The sequence below is a fragment of the Panthera pardus genome, unplaced genomic scaffold (assembly GCF_024362965.1).
Source record: "Panthera pardus isolate Hobbes unplaced genomic scaffold, ASM2436296v1 HiC_scaffold_2, whole genome shotgun sequence".
In the NCBI taxonomy this organism is placed as follows: domain Eukaryota; kingdom Metazoa; phylum Chordata; class Mammalia; order Carnivora; family Felidae; genus Panthera; species Panthera pardus.
In genome coordinates, this window is record NW_026526765.1 from 27,573,899 (window position 1) to 27,590,897 (window position 16,999).

General features: G+C 41.1%; 1 protein-coding gene across 5 annotated transcripts in view; it reads left to right on the forward strand.

Moving 5' to 3' along the window:
* The window catches only part of RAI14 (retinoic acid induced 14), a 144,005-nt gene that overhangs the window by 97,841 nt on the left and 29,165 nt on the right, over positions 1–16,999 (forward strand). For all 5 annotated transcript variants that reach the window (XM_019450679.2, XM_019450680.2, XM_053906914.1 and 2 more), the window contains one exon: positions 9,354–9,442. In XM_019450679.2, coding sequence (XP_019306224.2) covers positions 9,354–9,442 — 89 coding nt within the window. The remainder of the gene's footprint in view (positions 1–9,353; positions 9,443–16,999) is intronic.

Consider the following 16,999-nt stretch of genomic DNA (forward strand, 5'->3'; position numbering starts at 1 on the left):
TTCCAGCCTTTCCTAGCCACTGGAGAGTACCAGCAACCCTAGTCTGCCCCAGTGAGAAACCTGTATTTGTGTTTTTGGCCAAATACTTCCATTTTTTAGTTTAAGCACTATTTTTTAAAGAGCAGCACAGCCAGTAAGTTATATAGTGCTTCACAGTTTGCAAGTGATTTAACAAAATAGTGGAATTTCTCAGCATGGTGATAAAGGGCCAGTTCTGAGGCAGAGTGCCCCGGTTAGAATCCAACCTCCCTGCCTTGTTCGTCCTGGGAATTTGGCCAAGTTACTAAACTTCTCTGTGCCTTAGTTTCCTTCCTTTTCTGGAAAATGGGGATGATAATAGTTACCCTCCCACAGGCTGGTTGGGGGATGTAATGAGTAAAAACCATAATGCATTGTGGAAGGCAGGGGTGCCCGAGGGAGAGAGAAAGACACATTGGGAGCCACAAAACTCTTAAGCACAGAAACCTTGGGAACTTTCCAAGTGACAAAAGCAGAGAAATTCCTAATATCAATAAGCAGCAAAGGGATCAAAGTAGTATTATGTAAATCTTCAGGCTGTTCTGTTTGTGCCTTTCAGTTATTTCTCTGCGATGGGCCCAGCTGAGTTTTATAAGCAGAGTTAAACATTTCCTATTATGATGAAACTTAAAACAGCATCGATTCCTTTTTTGTGGAACATATCCACGAGATTGTTTTTAAGGCTCAGGGAAATCATGTCTTCAAAAGAACTTTGAAACAATGGGCACCTTGGTAAAAATGATGGTGGGAGCTTTGCAACTTGTCCTCCACTTAGAGCAGCGCATCTCCAGTTGGAATGTGCACGTGGCTCAGCTGGAAACTTGTAAAACAGCCTCGGGTTCTGTGGACGTGGGATGGGAACTGGGAGCCTGCGTTTCTAATGAGCTCCTGGGCCGCCAAGTACTCTGAGTCACCAAGACGTAGGCTCTCGAAGAGCGGTCACTTCGGCTACACTGGGATCCAGAGAGCCACCCTGCTGTATCCCTGGGCAGTGACGCCTGTCCCTGTCACTGGACCAGGGATCAGAGGAGTGGGTAAAAGATTTTCATACCCTTCCCTCCACTGAATTCTTGACCCATCTGAAGAGAGAATCAAGTCAACAAAATCTCTCAGAAGATTCACTGCCGTATAGACTCTTGAATGCCCTCTCTTATCTTTAAAAGGAAAGGCTACACTTTTTAATGAGTAAAAGTCCACACAAAGACAAAGCCAGCGGATACTCCAAATTTGTTTTGCATTCACTCTTTTATATTCCTCCAAGGGGAAGTTTCAGCCGATAATTAACTGAAATAACTACTTCAAAGGGTTCATTAAGAAAGACTTAAATGTTTCTTCTCTGGAAAATTTAGGTTGCAGTTAAATTCTCATCTCTTAAATTAAAATTTGCCAAACAGTAACAAGTCTCGGCTAGAACGTAGAACAACTGGAGCCCTTGTGTGTTGTTGCTGGGATTTTGAAATGGTGCCGCGGCTTCAGAAAATAGCTTAGCAGCTCCCCGGAGAGTTCAGCAGGGTTACCACTGGCCCAGCAATTCCACTCCTAGGTATATACCCACTAGGATTAAAAACTGGTATCCATACAAACACTTGTTAGGTGAATGTTCTAGTAGCATGGTTCATAGTAATCAAAAAGTAGAAACAACCCAAATGTCCATAACCAACAAATAGATAAAGAAAATGTGATATATACATACAATGGAATTTTAAGTTTATTTATTTATTTAGAGAGAGAGTGCTCACTTCAGGAAAGCAGAGAGAGAGAGAGACAGAGACAGAGACAGAAAATCCCATGCTGGCTCTGCACTGACAGCCCCAACGTGGGGCTCGAACTCATGAACCATGAGATCATGACCTGAATCGAAATCAAGAGTCAGACACTTAACCAGCTGAGCCACCCAGGTGCCTTAAGGAAGGAAAGAAGTACCAATAGATGCTACAATACAGATGGACCTTGAAAACATGCCAAATGAAAGAAGCCAGGCACAAAAGACCACATATTACATGATTCTGTCTTTGTGAAACATCTAGAATAGGCAAATCCATAGAGCCATAAAGTAGAGTAGTGATTGCCAAGGGCTGGGGGTACATGGGAATAGGAAGTGACTGCTGACTGACATGTAAATTTTTTAGGGCAGTGAAAATGCTCTGGAATTAGATAATGATGTTGGTTGCACAACTCTTTCAATATACTGAAAACAACTGAATTGTACATTCTAAAATGGTGAATTTTTTGGTCTGTGAATTCTGTCTCAATAAAAAGATTAAAATCTGCTCATTTTGTTTTCTCAGTGTTTGTTTTAATAGAATTTTAGCATTATACATTTGTTTTTAATGGTTCATCAGAGTTTCTCAACTATTGACATTTTGACATATTGACATTATTGACATTTTGGACTAGATAATTATTGGGGGAGGGAGGGGGCTGTCCTGTGCGTTGTAGGATTTTAACAGCGTCTCTGGCCTTTCTGCATTAGATGCCAGTAGAATCTTCCCACCGCCCACCCCCACCCCCACCCCGTGAATAATTAAAAATATCTCCAGACGTTGCCAAATGTGCCCTGGGCGGGACAAAATCTCCCCCAGTTAAGAGCCACTGGTTTATCTTTAGACTTCCCACTAAAAGCCGAGATCCATGAGGGCTTTGTTTTATTTACCACGTGTTTCTCAGTGCTTAGAATAGTGGCTGGCATGTAAATACCCTGGTATCGTAATACAAATGTATGAATGATTTGGTATATTTAGCTCTAGCAGAAATATGAAAACTATCCCATACTTGGGTTAGCTCCAGTGCCCTAGAATTAACATTGTCAAGACTACGTTTTGGGGTGAGGGGTGGCGTTAATCAACCTATACGACTTTGCCTACCCCCTCTCACCCACACCTGCAGACTCCCTTTAGAGGTGTTTTCTCATACCAGCCGTCCAGCACACAGGCTATCGGAGGCCACCACCCATGCTCTTCGTTACTTGTGTGCTGGCCTGGGGCACCATCTGCGCTCTAAGCCTGCAGTAACCCCTGGGGGCCCACCTGCAATCCGGACGGGGTGGTCCCCAACCCACCAGTCACCTGGCCTGCCACCACCGAGGATGGCTACACCTATCAGTCACTGCATAAGAAAAGAAACCTACTCACTGTCATTTACAAATCCAGATTCTGCCAATGACTAATCATGTTTTTCCACCTGACCGAACCCAACTTTTCACTGGAGTCTCTTATTAAAAGTTGGCTGTGCTTCTTGTTCACATTCAGAGACTAAATGCTAATGATTCACTGCTGCCAAATCCTGCTTTGAGGATTATCACTTCCGTCAAAGGTGCCAGAATGTTAGCAGCTCAAGTGCGAGCTTCGGACAAAGCTGGTCTTGGATGGCTTTTTTGTCTGTGGCTGCCTACAACTTTGTTCCCTAGAGTTTCCATTCAGGAGAGATGCACATAGGTTTTATTCTTTCCCTTTCCTTTTTTCATTTCTTAAGCACTGGTGGTTCTAATTTAACCTCTATTAGCCTGTCTTTTCTGAACGTTGAAACAAATCCTTTTATTAAGCAACATGACCTGGACTCTCTGACTTGCCTTGTGTTGGTGAGGCTGTAACAGTTGGTGGTTTTTTTCTTTTTTGGTGATGGTGGTGGGGGGAGGGCGGTATTTACTATGTGCCTCACATTTTGCTAAGTGCTTTTATGTAGAAGTCGTTTACTCTTCAAAGCCCCTTTTACAGATGTGGAAACCGAGATACCAAGACCTTGCCTGAGATCACACGCCAATAAGTGGCAAAGCACAGATTGAAACCCAGTTAGTCTGAGTCCTTAAATAATTACATGCCTTACCTCCCCAATATTACATTTCCTGTTAAACTTTCTCATCTGATTACATCTATACATGTCCTTCCTCCAAGTTTTAATAAAGCTGTAATGTTAGAAGTTTTAATTTTTCAAAATCGTGGCTTTGAGGAATAAGGGCCAGATTTTCTGAGGCTAAAACTAAAATGACGGGTTGTCCAAGTTAAATACACCACCAGCACAGCAACACCGATGCAATTTTCCCATCTTGCCCTTCTGTACAATGGCATTTACTCTACTCCTGATTAAGAGGTTTTTTTCTAGGCACAGGGAGGGAGCAGTGAGAGAAAGAAGACGCACTTTATCTTCCAGCAGCTTTCTCTCTGAGGACGATTAGCAAAATGACACGTCTCTTGTTGGTTGTTGTTCAAGTGTAAGGTAACCAGATCTTAGTGCTACCATTTATGTTAAGGAGATGGGTTGTTGGGGAGTTGCTGACAGTCATGTCATTGTCTGGTTTGTGCCTTATTTCTTCTGCATTTGTACAGCTTGCATAAAAACAAGACAAAGCTAGGGGTATCTGATAGCATGCAACTCTTGATCTTGAAGGTGTGAGTGCAAGCCCCATGTTGGGTGTAGAGATTACTTAAAAATAAATAAATAGAAGTTAAAAATTAAAAAAAAAAGAAAGCTAAATCAGTACACTGACCATTTTGGTTTTCTTTTATGTGGTTTGGTTTAGCATACTCGGGTTATAGATCCTTTGTCCCAAGTTAGGTAGTAAAGTGATTTTCGGACTAAAATTCTATGGCAATGACACATTAATAGATAAAAAATAGGTTATTTTAAGGAGTTAATCAGAGTGGTCAGTAGATAACAAAATACATGTCTTGATGGTTATTTTATATTTTCTCTTTCTAAATCCAAACCACAGACTTTTTTTTATAGTGCGTTAAAGAGTGGTATATATAGTTAGTAGATATTGATTGTATAGAGTACTGTACAATATACTATATATACAGAGAGAGTGTAGAATATAGCATGTGCTATTGAAGATTTTACTAGACCTTCTTTTACTTCCAGTTCACTACCAAGAACCTTGTTATTCCACAGGATGTGCACATAGAAACTTTGGAAGGCTTTCCCAATTTGAGAACACAGTTGTAGCAGGTACAACTGTATGTGCTCACATATGTTATGGATAGGGTATTGGTTATTCTTTCAAGACCAAATCCAGTTTAAAATCTGAATTTTAGCATTTCTTTATTGCATTGTGACTTATTCTAGACTGCGTGTGGCTCACATTTAAGTCCGTTGTTTTTCTGATCCTTTGAGAGGTGTATTCTTGTACCTTTTAAACTAATTCCTACTCTGGCCTAACATTATATCAGAAGCCCCATATCATATTCTGTGTAAGTTAAGTGATTTGGCACATTCTCCTGTCAAAGCATTTTAGCCCAAATGCCCCAAACTCTTAAGTAAAGCTACTCAATTACATGTGAGGTGAAACATTTTTTTTAAAGCCTGAATTTGCCTGTATAAATATTTAATCAAATAATATCCAGAGGAACCTGACAGTTCGTCCTGTGGATGATCACACACAGAATACCCAACATTCAAGGTCCCAGTAGGAAACAGCACCCTCTGACAGGATAATTAATTACCCTCTAAGAAAGGAACTATTTACAAAATCGTGGTCAGATTTAAACCAGCAGGGTTGGGAAAGCAGCCCTGGGCCAATAGCAGTGGGATCTATTTCAACGTCCTTGTGCTCCCTGCCCCCCAACCTGCAAGGACCTGGAGAGAGAGCAGTTACCAAAACCCAGACAGAGCTGCGACTGTAGCTTTAGGAGAACCGGCCCCCAGAGCTGTGAACTTCATGGAGGAAGTAGAGGAGAGCCATGACTGCCAGTGTGTGGCCTGGCAGGGGGAGAGTAGAGGGGATAATGCCCCGAACTCTTTCTTCTCCTCTTCCTGTCTCTTGTAGTGCCTCCCATTCATTGAACCCAACTAGAAGCCAACGGACGAGGCAGCCCATTGGATGCAGTCCATAAGAGATCTGCTTCCTGGGCCACTGACCCAGGGGATAAAGGTGGAGGGCAAATCTGGAGGGGCAAACAGATGATGCACAGCATTAGTAATTATTCCCTGCGAGCAAACTTACGTGTCATGTTTCTTGGCTTTGCTCTCGTTTCCTGGAAGTGCCTTCTCAGAATAATGATACATAGTGGAGCTCCTTGTCTGTCTGGAAAAATGAATTAGAAACTTCGGGCTAAAATGGTCAACTCTTCCTTTTTCTGCTTTTCATGCTTTTATCCCCTTTCTTTGAGAAACATCTTGAAATCGTGATATATTTAATTGAATCACATCAATTAAGAAAGATTTTACTAGCTCAAAACATGAGATTATGCAGTGTAAAATTAGAAGCATGAATATCTTATATAAGCAGCTATCTATATAAGCAGCCATTTCTAGTTATTTGTACTTTGTTGATTTTATTTATAAGAGTGGTGAGTGCTTAAAGTTTACGTGAAATATATGAGGATAAAATTATGAATTGTGAAAAGACTCTTATTATTCTGTTTTCTCCATAGGACACAATATTCTACAGGAGAATTAGTTGGAGAGTTCCTAGAATAGAAGGGAGAAAAATCACCCCCTGATCTAAACTGTAATGAGAGAGACAGGGTGAAACAAAGCCTCATACACACACACACACACACAATTTATTAAAGCATATGCAGTGACACCATCATTAACTGGATCCCTCAATGAAATGTGTTACAGCCATCAATCATGTGTTGATTTGGGTTGATATAAAGGCTTTTGTTTTAAAAAACAGAAATGTCCAAAAAAGTTTCTATCCTAGGATTGCATTTTGAACCCACCTGCCTAACACGTCACTTCTCCTGCCTTGTTACAATTATTAACCTTCCAAATAATGATCCTAAAACCCTACAGCTCCCAAGTCATCCAGAGAATAGCATGTTGCATTCATTAGATTCCACCTATCAATGTACAGTAGTAGCTTGCAGTAATGCATCCTTGTCACATGTGTCTGCAATTTCAACCCCTGATAACTATAGTGTGCAATCCAGAGAAACTCCGAGAAGCCTCAGAGTAGAAAAAATATAAAAAATGCGGTGGGAGGTGGGAGGTTATAACTAGAAGGGACACGTGGAGAGCTTTCTGGGGTACCAACAGGAGATGCGAGGAGAGCTTATGGGTCTCTGGCCAGGTTCTGTTTCCTTGTATGAAAATAAAATGGGCATGTTCCATTTATAAAAATTTAACAGCCCATACAATTGTGAAGTTTTCTTTTCATACGTTATACTTCAATCAAAAGCTATATAATCTACACATGTGTATGTTTGTGTGTGTGTGTGTGTGTGTGTGCGCGCGCGCGCGCGTGCATGCATTAATTACTTATCCCTGTACTTTTATCTTAAACATAGGATATGGCTGTCTTCTTGTCCAGATAGTTTTGATTTAGTTCTTCCCTGGTCATAGTTGATGGCAGAGTAGACATCTTAGAAGCAGACACACAAACATTAAGAAAAGATAATATTAATGAATATTAGGTCTTAATAATCTGGGGCATTTAGATTAATAGCTCGAAAGCAGAGATCGATAATTGAGGCTCTTAGTGGTGACTTCATGTCTTCAAGGGCAATTAAATTATGTGACATACACTGTTCCTAATGCTGAAAAAGTTTTAGAGACATTCCAACAAGATCAGTTAAAATAAACCATTCACAGCTTAAATGCGAAGTTTACATAATGTAAATTGAGTGTGCCCAACAATGCTGAAAGCAGAGCTACGGTACTGCCTTTTAGGGAGGTTCTTTCGGTCCTTGGTCCTTGTTGAGTTGTATTTAATCAGGAATTCCATTTAAACAAGTTACCACATTCCCAAGTCACTCCACATGATCCAGGTTTGACTGTAATGTGAAAACACCTACAAAGTAGATTTGGCTGTAAGGAAACATTACACGTAAATTGCTGCACAGGGGCAGAAGTAGTTTGTGTGATTAGAGCCAATCAAGCTAAAATAATAGAATGTTGTCAGAGCTGGAGGAAACATCAGATATCATCTGACTCAATCCTCGTAATTTACAGTGAAGGAAATGTAGGTTCAGAGAGGTTAAATTGACTTACTAAAGGTACACGGGTAAAGTATGGCTGATTTGCAATCAAAACTGAAGTGTCCACATTTGCTGATCTGTCCACATTCACTGAGCCTCATCCTTCAGAGAAGAGGCGTGTGGTCAAGATGACTTGGGTTTTAATTGTGTAGCTCTTGGATTTGCTATTTGGGTGTGACCCTGGGCCCCAGTTATAGGTTCTTTCCTGTGAAAAAATACAACCTGGTTGTTCACTGACAGGTAAGATGCCGCATGGCAAGTAAGCTGAGAAAGTAACTCCCCAAAACAGAACTGGGGCAGGAGAAGAAATGGAAGGCTCATTAACCTCTCTCCATAGGAAGGAGCCCTTCCCAAGGTTCTTGGCCTTCTCAGCCTCTGGGCCTGAATGCCCAGTGGAATTATGCTTTGCTTCTGCCTGTAGAAGTGCCCTTCACCCTTGGGATCTGCAAAGGATGATTGGTATGGCATTTGGATGTTATCCCTTCATTTAATGGCAAGTCTATACATGCCGAGCATGGTTGTTACGCCCAAGTGTCATTGAATACTGGAGCCTAATTGTGGGCTTTCTTTCATGTTGTTTGCACCTGCCTGGGCATAGACACCTGCCATATAATGGAGATAGTGATAGGACTCATCTTAAAGGCTGTTATAAGATTGAAAAGGACGATGTATGCAAGTGGGTAGTAAGATGGTTGGCACACATTAACCACTAACAAAAGTTGTGTCCAACTGCTGTTATTCAGCTACAGCACAACAATGGATTTGACATTAATCTTGTCCAAGAACTTTGGCCATCGTTTGACTCAGACAAGTTTCTCTTTATATAGAGTATTACTTGAAAATAATGGCTTTGCTGAAAGCACTAGACAACAGAAAAAAAGTTGAAAAATTACTTACTATTTAGGAATTGAATCTGGTTTGAGCTCTCTTGTTTCTTAAAGAGACAAATAAATAATGTAGTTGAATCTTTTTTTATTATTATTTTAGAGACAGCACAAAGGGGGAGAGAGAGACAGACCCTCAAGCAGCCTCCATGCTCAGCATGGAGCCCAATGCAAAGGCTTAGTCCCATGACCCAGGGACCATGACCAGAGCCAAAACCAAGAATTGGACTCTCAACCAACTGAGCCACCCAGGCACCCCATAAAGACCCCAAGCCTGGTCTTTAGGTTGGAAAACCTAAGATCTAGGTCCTGCTCTATTACTTAATAAAAAGTGTCAATGAGCAAATTATCAGACCACTTTGAGCCTCAGTTTCTTCATCTTTAAAATGAGATTGATAATAATATCTACTCCCTAGGTGGTTGTGGAGCTCAGGTGAGAGAAAATGTACATGAGGAGGCAAAACAAAACATTGTTGGAGATGAACTCCAAAGAGTGGAAATCTTAAGGCAATTGTGTTTACCTCTTTTCCAGCTTTCATCTTGCTGCTACCAAAGGGCATGTGGAATGCCTCAGGGTCATGGTTACACATGGCGTGGATGTGACTGCCCAAGATACTGCCGGTACGTGGTCTTTATCTCTTAAGTGAACAGGCCAGCACAAGAGTAGGTATCACAAAGATGAGACATATTCATTGTGGGGAATTTCCGATCTACAGACACGCCAAAAGAAGAACATAGAATCACCTCTAATGACTAGGTTCTGACATGGTTTCATCATTTGTGCCAAGTATTTTCTTCTTATATGTGCTCAACTAGAAACTGTATGCTTCTTATCCTCCATTTTAAAATATTATTTTTAAGGTTACATGTATGGACCAAGCAGTATTTTTGTTTTTATGCATCATAGCATGAGATGATAAATGCAGTGAATTGTGGTGTTGTTTTTTTTTAATGTTTATTTTAGAGAGAGCACACATGTGACTTGGGAGAGGAGCAGAGACAGAGGGAGAGAGAGAATCCCAAGCAGGCTCTGCACTAATAGCTAATAGCGCAGAGCCTGATGCGGGGCTCATCCTGACAAACTCGTGAGGTCACGACCCAAGCCAAAATCAAGAGTCAGATGCTTAACCGACTGATCCACCCAGACGCCCCAATGCAATGAGTTGTTCAGGAGCTCATTTTGTTAGCTAACTGAGATGTGCTGTGTGAGAGAAGCTGTGATCCTCGTCTGGACCAGCTGCCCGTGGTTCTCACCCCTTACTGTGCTTTAGTGCATCTGAGTCACTTAGGAACTGGGGAAAGGTAAGGCTGGGAGAGAAAAAAGAAGGAAGAAAAGAATAAAGAGCACACACACACACACACACACACACACACCCCACACACATATATACCCATGCTCTATCCTCTGAGATTCAGATTCCATTGTCTGAAGGTTGCCAGCGACCGGTATTTTTATTAAGTAATTCTAATGTGAAGCCAGTGTTGATAAATGATGAACAAAGCAAATGGAGAGAAAGTGTAGTCCTATCTTTTGTGAACATTGTTCTACAGGAAGGAGCCCACAGGATCTCCAGCCCAGGGTTCTGCCCCTGCCGGTCATACCAAAGGATCAAAGCAACTACTGATGGCTTTTCATTTCTCTGTTGTACTTAAAAATCTATGCCTTCTAACAGGGTTTTGTTAGTTTTTACTGGAATATGAAATCAGTCTATTTTCATAGTCTTTATCTAGACCACGCATTAATTCATAATGGATCCCTTTTATTCCCCCCAGTACCCTGGCCACCTGAGAGTAGTCTTCTTGGAGGGGGGAGGTCAGTCAGGTATTGTGAGAGTGCTCTTATTACTCAAAATATGGTTGGAACACTTTGTTTCAGAATTATTTTCAAAAAATCTGTGGCATTATTATTACTATTATTTTTTTTTTAATCTCAGTGTTAGGGGAATTTTATCCTTTGAACAATAGATTTGTTTTTTTTTAGGACAGGCCAAAAGCCACTTGAAGTCAAGTCAGGTAAATGAGGTATCAAACTGGTGAGACCATTTTTGTCAAAAATAGGGAGTGATTAAAGTAAAGGAATGATTTTCCTGAGCAGTACCACAGAAAGTTCCAAAAAAAATACTTTGAGAAATGGCAATACCAGTGGAAAAATGGTTTCCTTAAGTGACTATCTTAAAGGAAATACTGGGGCGCCTGGGTGGCGCAGTCGGTTAAGCGTCCGACTTCAGCCAGGTCACGATCTCGCGGTCCGTGAGTTCGAGCCCCGCGTCAGGCTCTGGGCTGATGGCTCGGAGCCTGGAGCTTGCTTCCGATTCTGTGTCTCCCTCTCTCTCTGCCCCTCCCCCGTTCATGCTCTGTCTCTCTCTGTCCCAAAAATAAATAAAAAACGTTGAAAAAAAAAAATACTTAAAGGAAATACTAATTTATGTTGCACTAGTTAAAGTGATCTTTAATCCCAAAACCTATTTTGTTTATTGTTTTTTTTTTTTTAATTTTAAAAAATATTTATATTTGAGAGAGACAGCACGAGTCGGGGAGGGGTAGAGAGAGACAGAGACAGAATCTGAAGCAGGCTCTAGGCTCTGAGCTGTCACCTCAGACCCCGATGCATGGCTCAAACTGACAAACCGTTAGATCGTGACCTGAGCTGAAGTCAGATGCTTAACTGACTGAGCCATCCAGGCACCCCTGTTTGTTTATTGTTATTACCTTAAAAGTCATGCCACACACACACAAGGGCAGTACGATTAGGTAAAGTACCCTTGATGAGAAATATGTTTTCTTCAGTAGATGGGGTTTCCTCTCTAAGAAAATCCTAATCTAAAGGAATTAGCTTAAAGTAAATAAATTGGAACTATAATACAGATTCGCTTCATTATATTTGATGTTAAGAAATAGATCAGCCAGGAGTGTCATTATTTCTAGTGTAACCAAATGTCTCTTCCCCTCTATGTTTTTGTTATAGGGAAAAATATGTTTCTCTAATGCTTGTTGTAGAAAATTAGGGAAATACAGAAAACTACAAAGAAGTTAACCGGTGCCTCTACTCCTAACAAGAGAAGTTTTACTCTTTTGCTATATTTCCTTCCAAATTTTTCCTGGCACATTTTTACATAGTTGAGATCACATTATATAATAAACTCTACATGCTTGTCTTTTTTTTTTTTTTTTTTTTTTTTAAGTCCACCAGTATCATTTCTAACACTTAAAGCTCTTAAGATTTTTGTGCCGTATAACACATTGGGTAGAGTCTGTGTTTCCTACCAGAGCCCTAACTCCTGACACCAGAGCTTGGTAAAGTGTCGGGCCTTGAGGCCCGGACACCCCAGTGTGGTGCCAACTTGCTAGCCGACTGAGACGAGGAGGGGACACTGCAAATTACTCCAGCCTGCTTCTCTGCACCTGGCAGTGGGAACTGCCACAGTCCATCCTTTTTTTTTTTTTTTTTTAATGTTTATTTTTGAGAGAGAGAGAGAGAGAGAGAGACACACACACAAGGAGTGTGAGCAGGGCGGGGCAGAGAGAGAGGGAGACACAGAATCCGAAACGGGCTCCAGGCTCTGAGCTGTCAGCACAGAGCCCGACGCGGGGATCGAGCCCACGAGCTGTGAGATCATGACCTGAGCTGCAGTCGGACACCCAACTGACTAAGCCACCCAGGCGCCCCCATCTGGTTTTTTTAATGTTTATTTACTTTTGAGAGGGAGAGTGTAGCGGGGGAAGGGCAGAGAGAGGGGGACAGAGGATCTGAAGTAGGCTCCACACTCAGCAGAGAGCCGATGTGGGGTTTGAACTCCTGAACCGCAAGATCATGACCTGAACTGAAGTCGGCCACTCACCTGACTGAACTACCCAGGCACCCCTCCATTTAAAATGTATATATGTATGTATATATATAAATTGGTGGACTCCACGGCACTTATGGGCCCAGAACATTGTCCAAATGTACGATGAGTTGAAAATGTCTCAGAGCCACCAGTCACTTCCCTCCCCGCTAACATTTTCAGCAATGAGGGTACACTGTGGTCTCTGGACTGATTGTTTTCCTTTTGTCTGAATGAGGCGCCAACTTCTCATGATTTCTTAAAAGCATGCAAAGAGAATGTAGGAACGAAGGAAGAGGCTTCAAGGAAAATGTGCATGGAAATGTTGATTGTGTTATCTAGACCAGTGCTTCTCAGGCTCTTTCCCATCACCTACCCCTTTCTTCTTCTCTCAAGAAAGCAGAGCAGAATCCATCAGTCACCATGCCTCACCTTAATGTGATCATCATTAGTCCAAAACATTTTTTATGGTGGTTAAGGGATGAATTAAATGGCTCAGCTCTTAGAGGTCTTAGAGGTCTTTTCAATAAACCTACTTAAATATTGACACGCTGTTACTGAGGAACGGTCCTCTTCAAAAATCACTGACAACTGGTACAAAAATCTGTGACCGTAAATCTTACTACCCTGTAGAATTTTCAGAAAAACAAAAACAAAGCCTGCTTTCAAAATATACACTGACCCTTTTTATTAGTTGTATCCACCAAGCATATAGGATGGTCAAATCGGTATAATTTCCCACTTTTTAAACTGGGGACTAGATTTAAGTTATAAAAGCAGAGCGTTTTTAGCATCTATTTTTTAACAACTATCTTTCCCTATGAAATATTTGGAAGTCTGACCAGAGAATTTTTATGGCTGCTTTACAAGCAACTTATGAGCAAAGCACTGTCAGAGGATAGGGCCTTGGTATAGTTTCAATACGACAACAATCACATCATTTTCGATGGTCTTTGAGGCTTCCACAAGACGGTCAGTGTGGGCATCTCCACACCCAGGGCACAGTGAGAGCTCGCTGCATTTGGCTCCTCGATTATCATGATTATTGCTACTTTACCCACATCACCTTATCACCTTTATTATCTTTTACACATGAGGCTTTTGAAAAGGTTTCACATCTTTATTTATTGTTTTTTAATTTTTCTTAATGTTTACTTTTGAGAGAGAGAATATGAGGGGGGGAGGGGCAGAGGGAGGGAGGCACAGAAACTGAAGCAGGCTCCAGACTCTGAGCTGTCAGAGCCCAGTGCGGGGCTTGAACCCACGAACTGTGAGATCATGACCTGAGCTGAAGTCCAGGGCTTAACCGACTGAGCCACCCAGACGCCCCTATTATTATTATTATTATTATTATTATTATTGTTATTGTTATTGTTATTATTATTATTATTATTATTATTTTATTTATTTTTTTTTACAATCACCAAGCCAACAGCTCTCGTTGTACAAATCAGAAGAAGAAAGCCCAAAGACTGGTAGAAGCTCATAACAGGTTTTTGGTTTTGGGGGTTTCCCCCTTCCTTAATCGCCTGTTTGCCAGGCAATACCAATATATAGTGGTCACATGGGAAAGTTGGCTTCTAAGCTCGCTGTGTCATCTCTGAACTGGACCTACGTTATTTGTCTAACATCCTTTCATTGTTTTGTTTGCTCTTGTTCCTCACTGATGTAAGAATTGGCATTTCTGGCTGCTTTTTTAGAAAACACTCCTCCCAGACAAATAGTAAAATTGACTTCTGGCTTTTTTTTTTTTTTTTTTTTTTTGGAGGGTGGGGAGTGGTGGTGCCTGCATTTAGCACCCTGGAGTATGAGACAGGATTAAACAGAAGCATTAACGGAAGATTGAAGAAGACCAAAGAATCTTCTGTTTTTACCAATATGCTTCTACGAAGCATTGGCTTTCACACACCCTTGATTAGTGAGTGTATACATTTGATGCAATGTGACAGGATACCATAATAAGAGTGGCTTCAACAAATAGAATTTTCTGTCAGTTGAAAGTCCCAAATTGGTATGGCAGCTCGGCTCCACACCGTGAGGGATTCAGACTCCGCCATCCAGGGTGTTGCTGTGGTCCTAATAGCCCAAGATGGCTTCCCTGGGATCTGCATCTCAGCAGCAGCCAGGGGCAGGGCAAGTATGGCCCATGAGTGGGCCTCACAGCACAGAGTGGGATCTGTGGCCACACTGAGCCTTACGGGAAGCTGGGAATTCTGGGCAGCAATTTGTCCAGTTAAAAATACTGAAGGTTTTGCTGTAGAAGCAAGTAGAAACAGAGATTGGAGGAGAATGTGCACTTTGTATTTCACACCCATTTTTTTTTTAATTTTTTTTTTTAACGTTTATTTATTTTTGAGACAGAGAGAGACAGAGCATGAACGGGGGAGGGGCAGAGAGAGAGGGAGACACAGAATCGGAAGCAGGCTCCAGGCTCTGAGCCATCAGCCCAGAGCCCGACGCGGGGCTCGAACTCATGGACCGTGAGATTGTGACCTGAGCTGAAGTCAGAGGCTTAACCGACTGAGCCACCCAGGCACCCCTCACACCCATTTTTTAAATTTTCTCTCATCCCTTTGCACACTTAACCTTCCTAATACAACATCTTTTCTCATAGAAGAGGGTCTTAGGAGAGCGAGAACTGAGGTACGGAAACATCATAATGCATAGTCCTCAGAACGGAATGCTTGAGAACCCTGACTTTTCTCTCTGCGGTTTCCAAGGACTGGTTTAGTTTTTGTTTGGATTTCAAGGTGGACTTTCATTCCATTATGCCCCCTAATCCCACTCGAATTTGATGCCATGTAAAGATATGAAAGGTAATATTCATCTTAAAACTCAGACACTTTGACAATGGGTCATTTAAACTGTAAATTATAGCCAATAAAATGCATTTCCTATTTTCATTTGGGATAAAGAAAAACAAAACGATTGTATGAGTTTCACACTTGCTCTTGACTCGTGTATAAGCAAGAAGGGTCAGCCATATGCAATGATCAGCATAACGTGGGTGTGAAAATATTTCAGGTGATACACATACATGCAAAAAAAGCCTTTTAATTCCTTATAGAACACTATACACATATATACTGGGGAGACTAAGGGTAATTCCATAACTATTTAGTAGTTACAGTAGTGGTTACTAATACGTCTTTAATTCTTGGGTCTTCTCCTGGGGTTCTAACAAGGTAAACAGACTTGTGCCTCAGTGATGAAAATTTGATGAAAAGAAAATGAGGATTACTAAGGATAATGGTGTTTAAATATGTTTAAAGTTGTAAATAAGAACCAAATTTATACTTCTATTGTTTAAATATAGTCAGCATTCTGAAACTCTGATTTCTAAGAAAATGTTTTAAATCTTATGTAGTTGAATGTTATTTAATTCTCTTTATTTTTCTAAATGCTTTTATATTTTGATCTAAAACTGCAATTTTTCAGACTTCACCCTTTGGTATTTGTTAGCCCTGTATGTGTCTTCTGACTTGTTTTCAGATTTTTTCACATATACTTGAAGAGTACATCAGTAATTCCTCTATTAAATTAGCTACTTCTTCTCCATTTTCTCCAGTGATCTTAAAGAATTGAATAAATGGTTATTGTCTGAGGTAGTTTGGGGGGAAGTGTTCCATGGCTAGAATGTCTGGGCATCCTTTTTATTTTTTATTTTTATTTTTTTAAAGTAACCTCAAGTAAGGCTTGAACTCATGATGCCAAGATCAAGAGTCACATGCTCTACTGACTGAGCCAGCCAGGCACCCCTGAGCCATCCTTTTTAGACTCCCTTTCTTTTTTTTTTAAAGCTTTTTCTAATTTTTTTTTTTTTATAGTTTGTTTATTTATTTTGAGAGCGAGAGAGCACACGCATGCAAACTTGAGTAGGAGAGGGTCAGAGACAGAATCCCAAGCAGGCTCCACACAGTCAGCGTGGAGCCCACGAGGGGCTCTAACTCATGAACCATGAGATCATGACCTGAGCCGACCTCAGATGCCTAACGGACTGAGCCACCCAGGTGCCCCTAGACTCCCTTTCAACAATAGGTTTCTTACACTACCTGTTATAGCCCACAACCCTTGACATAAATAACACTGGTCTTTTTACTCACAGGCAAAGTTCTGCTGGAATGCACTTGAATTAGGGTTGCCATGTTATGTGAATTGTTTCCTGATATTCCAGACAGATCCATAGCTGAATAGGGGCCAGACTTATGCACTGTCTCATTACACTGAGATTCTGCCACTAATACAATGTATTCTCTCCAGAAAATTTTTGCTTTTGGAAAGAGAATTTTGTGTTAACATTAACAGTAAGAGACATCTCACTTCGGTGTAATGTCCAGGGCATGACACATTATTT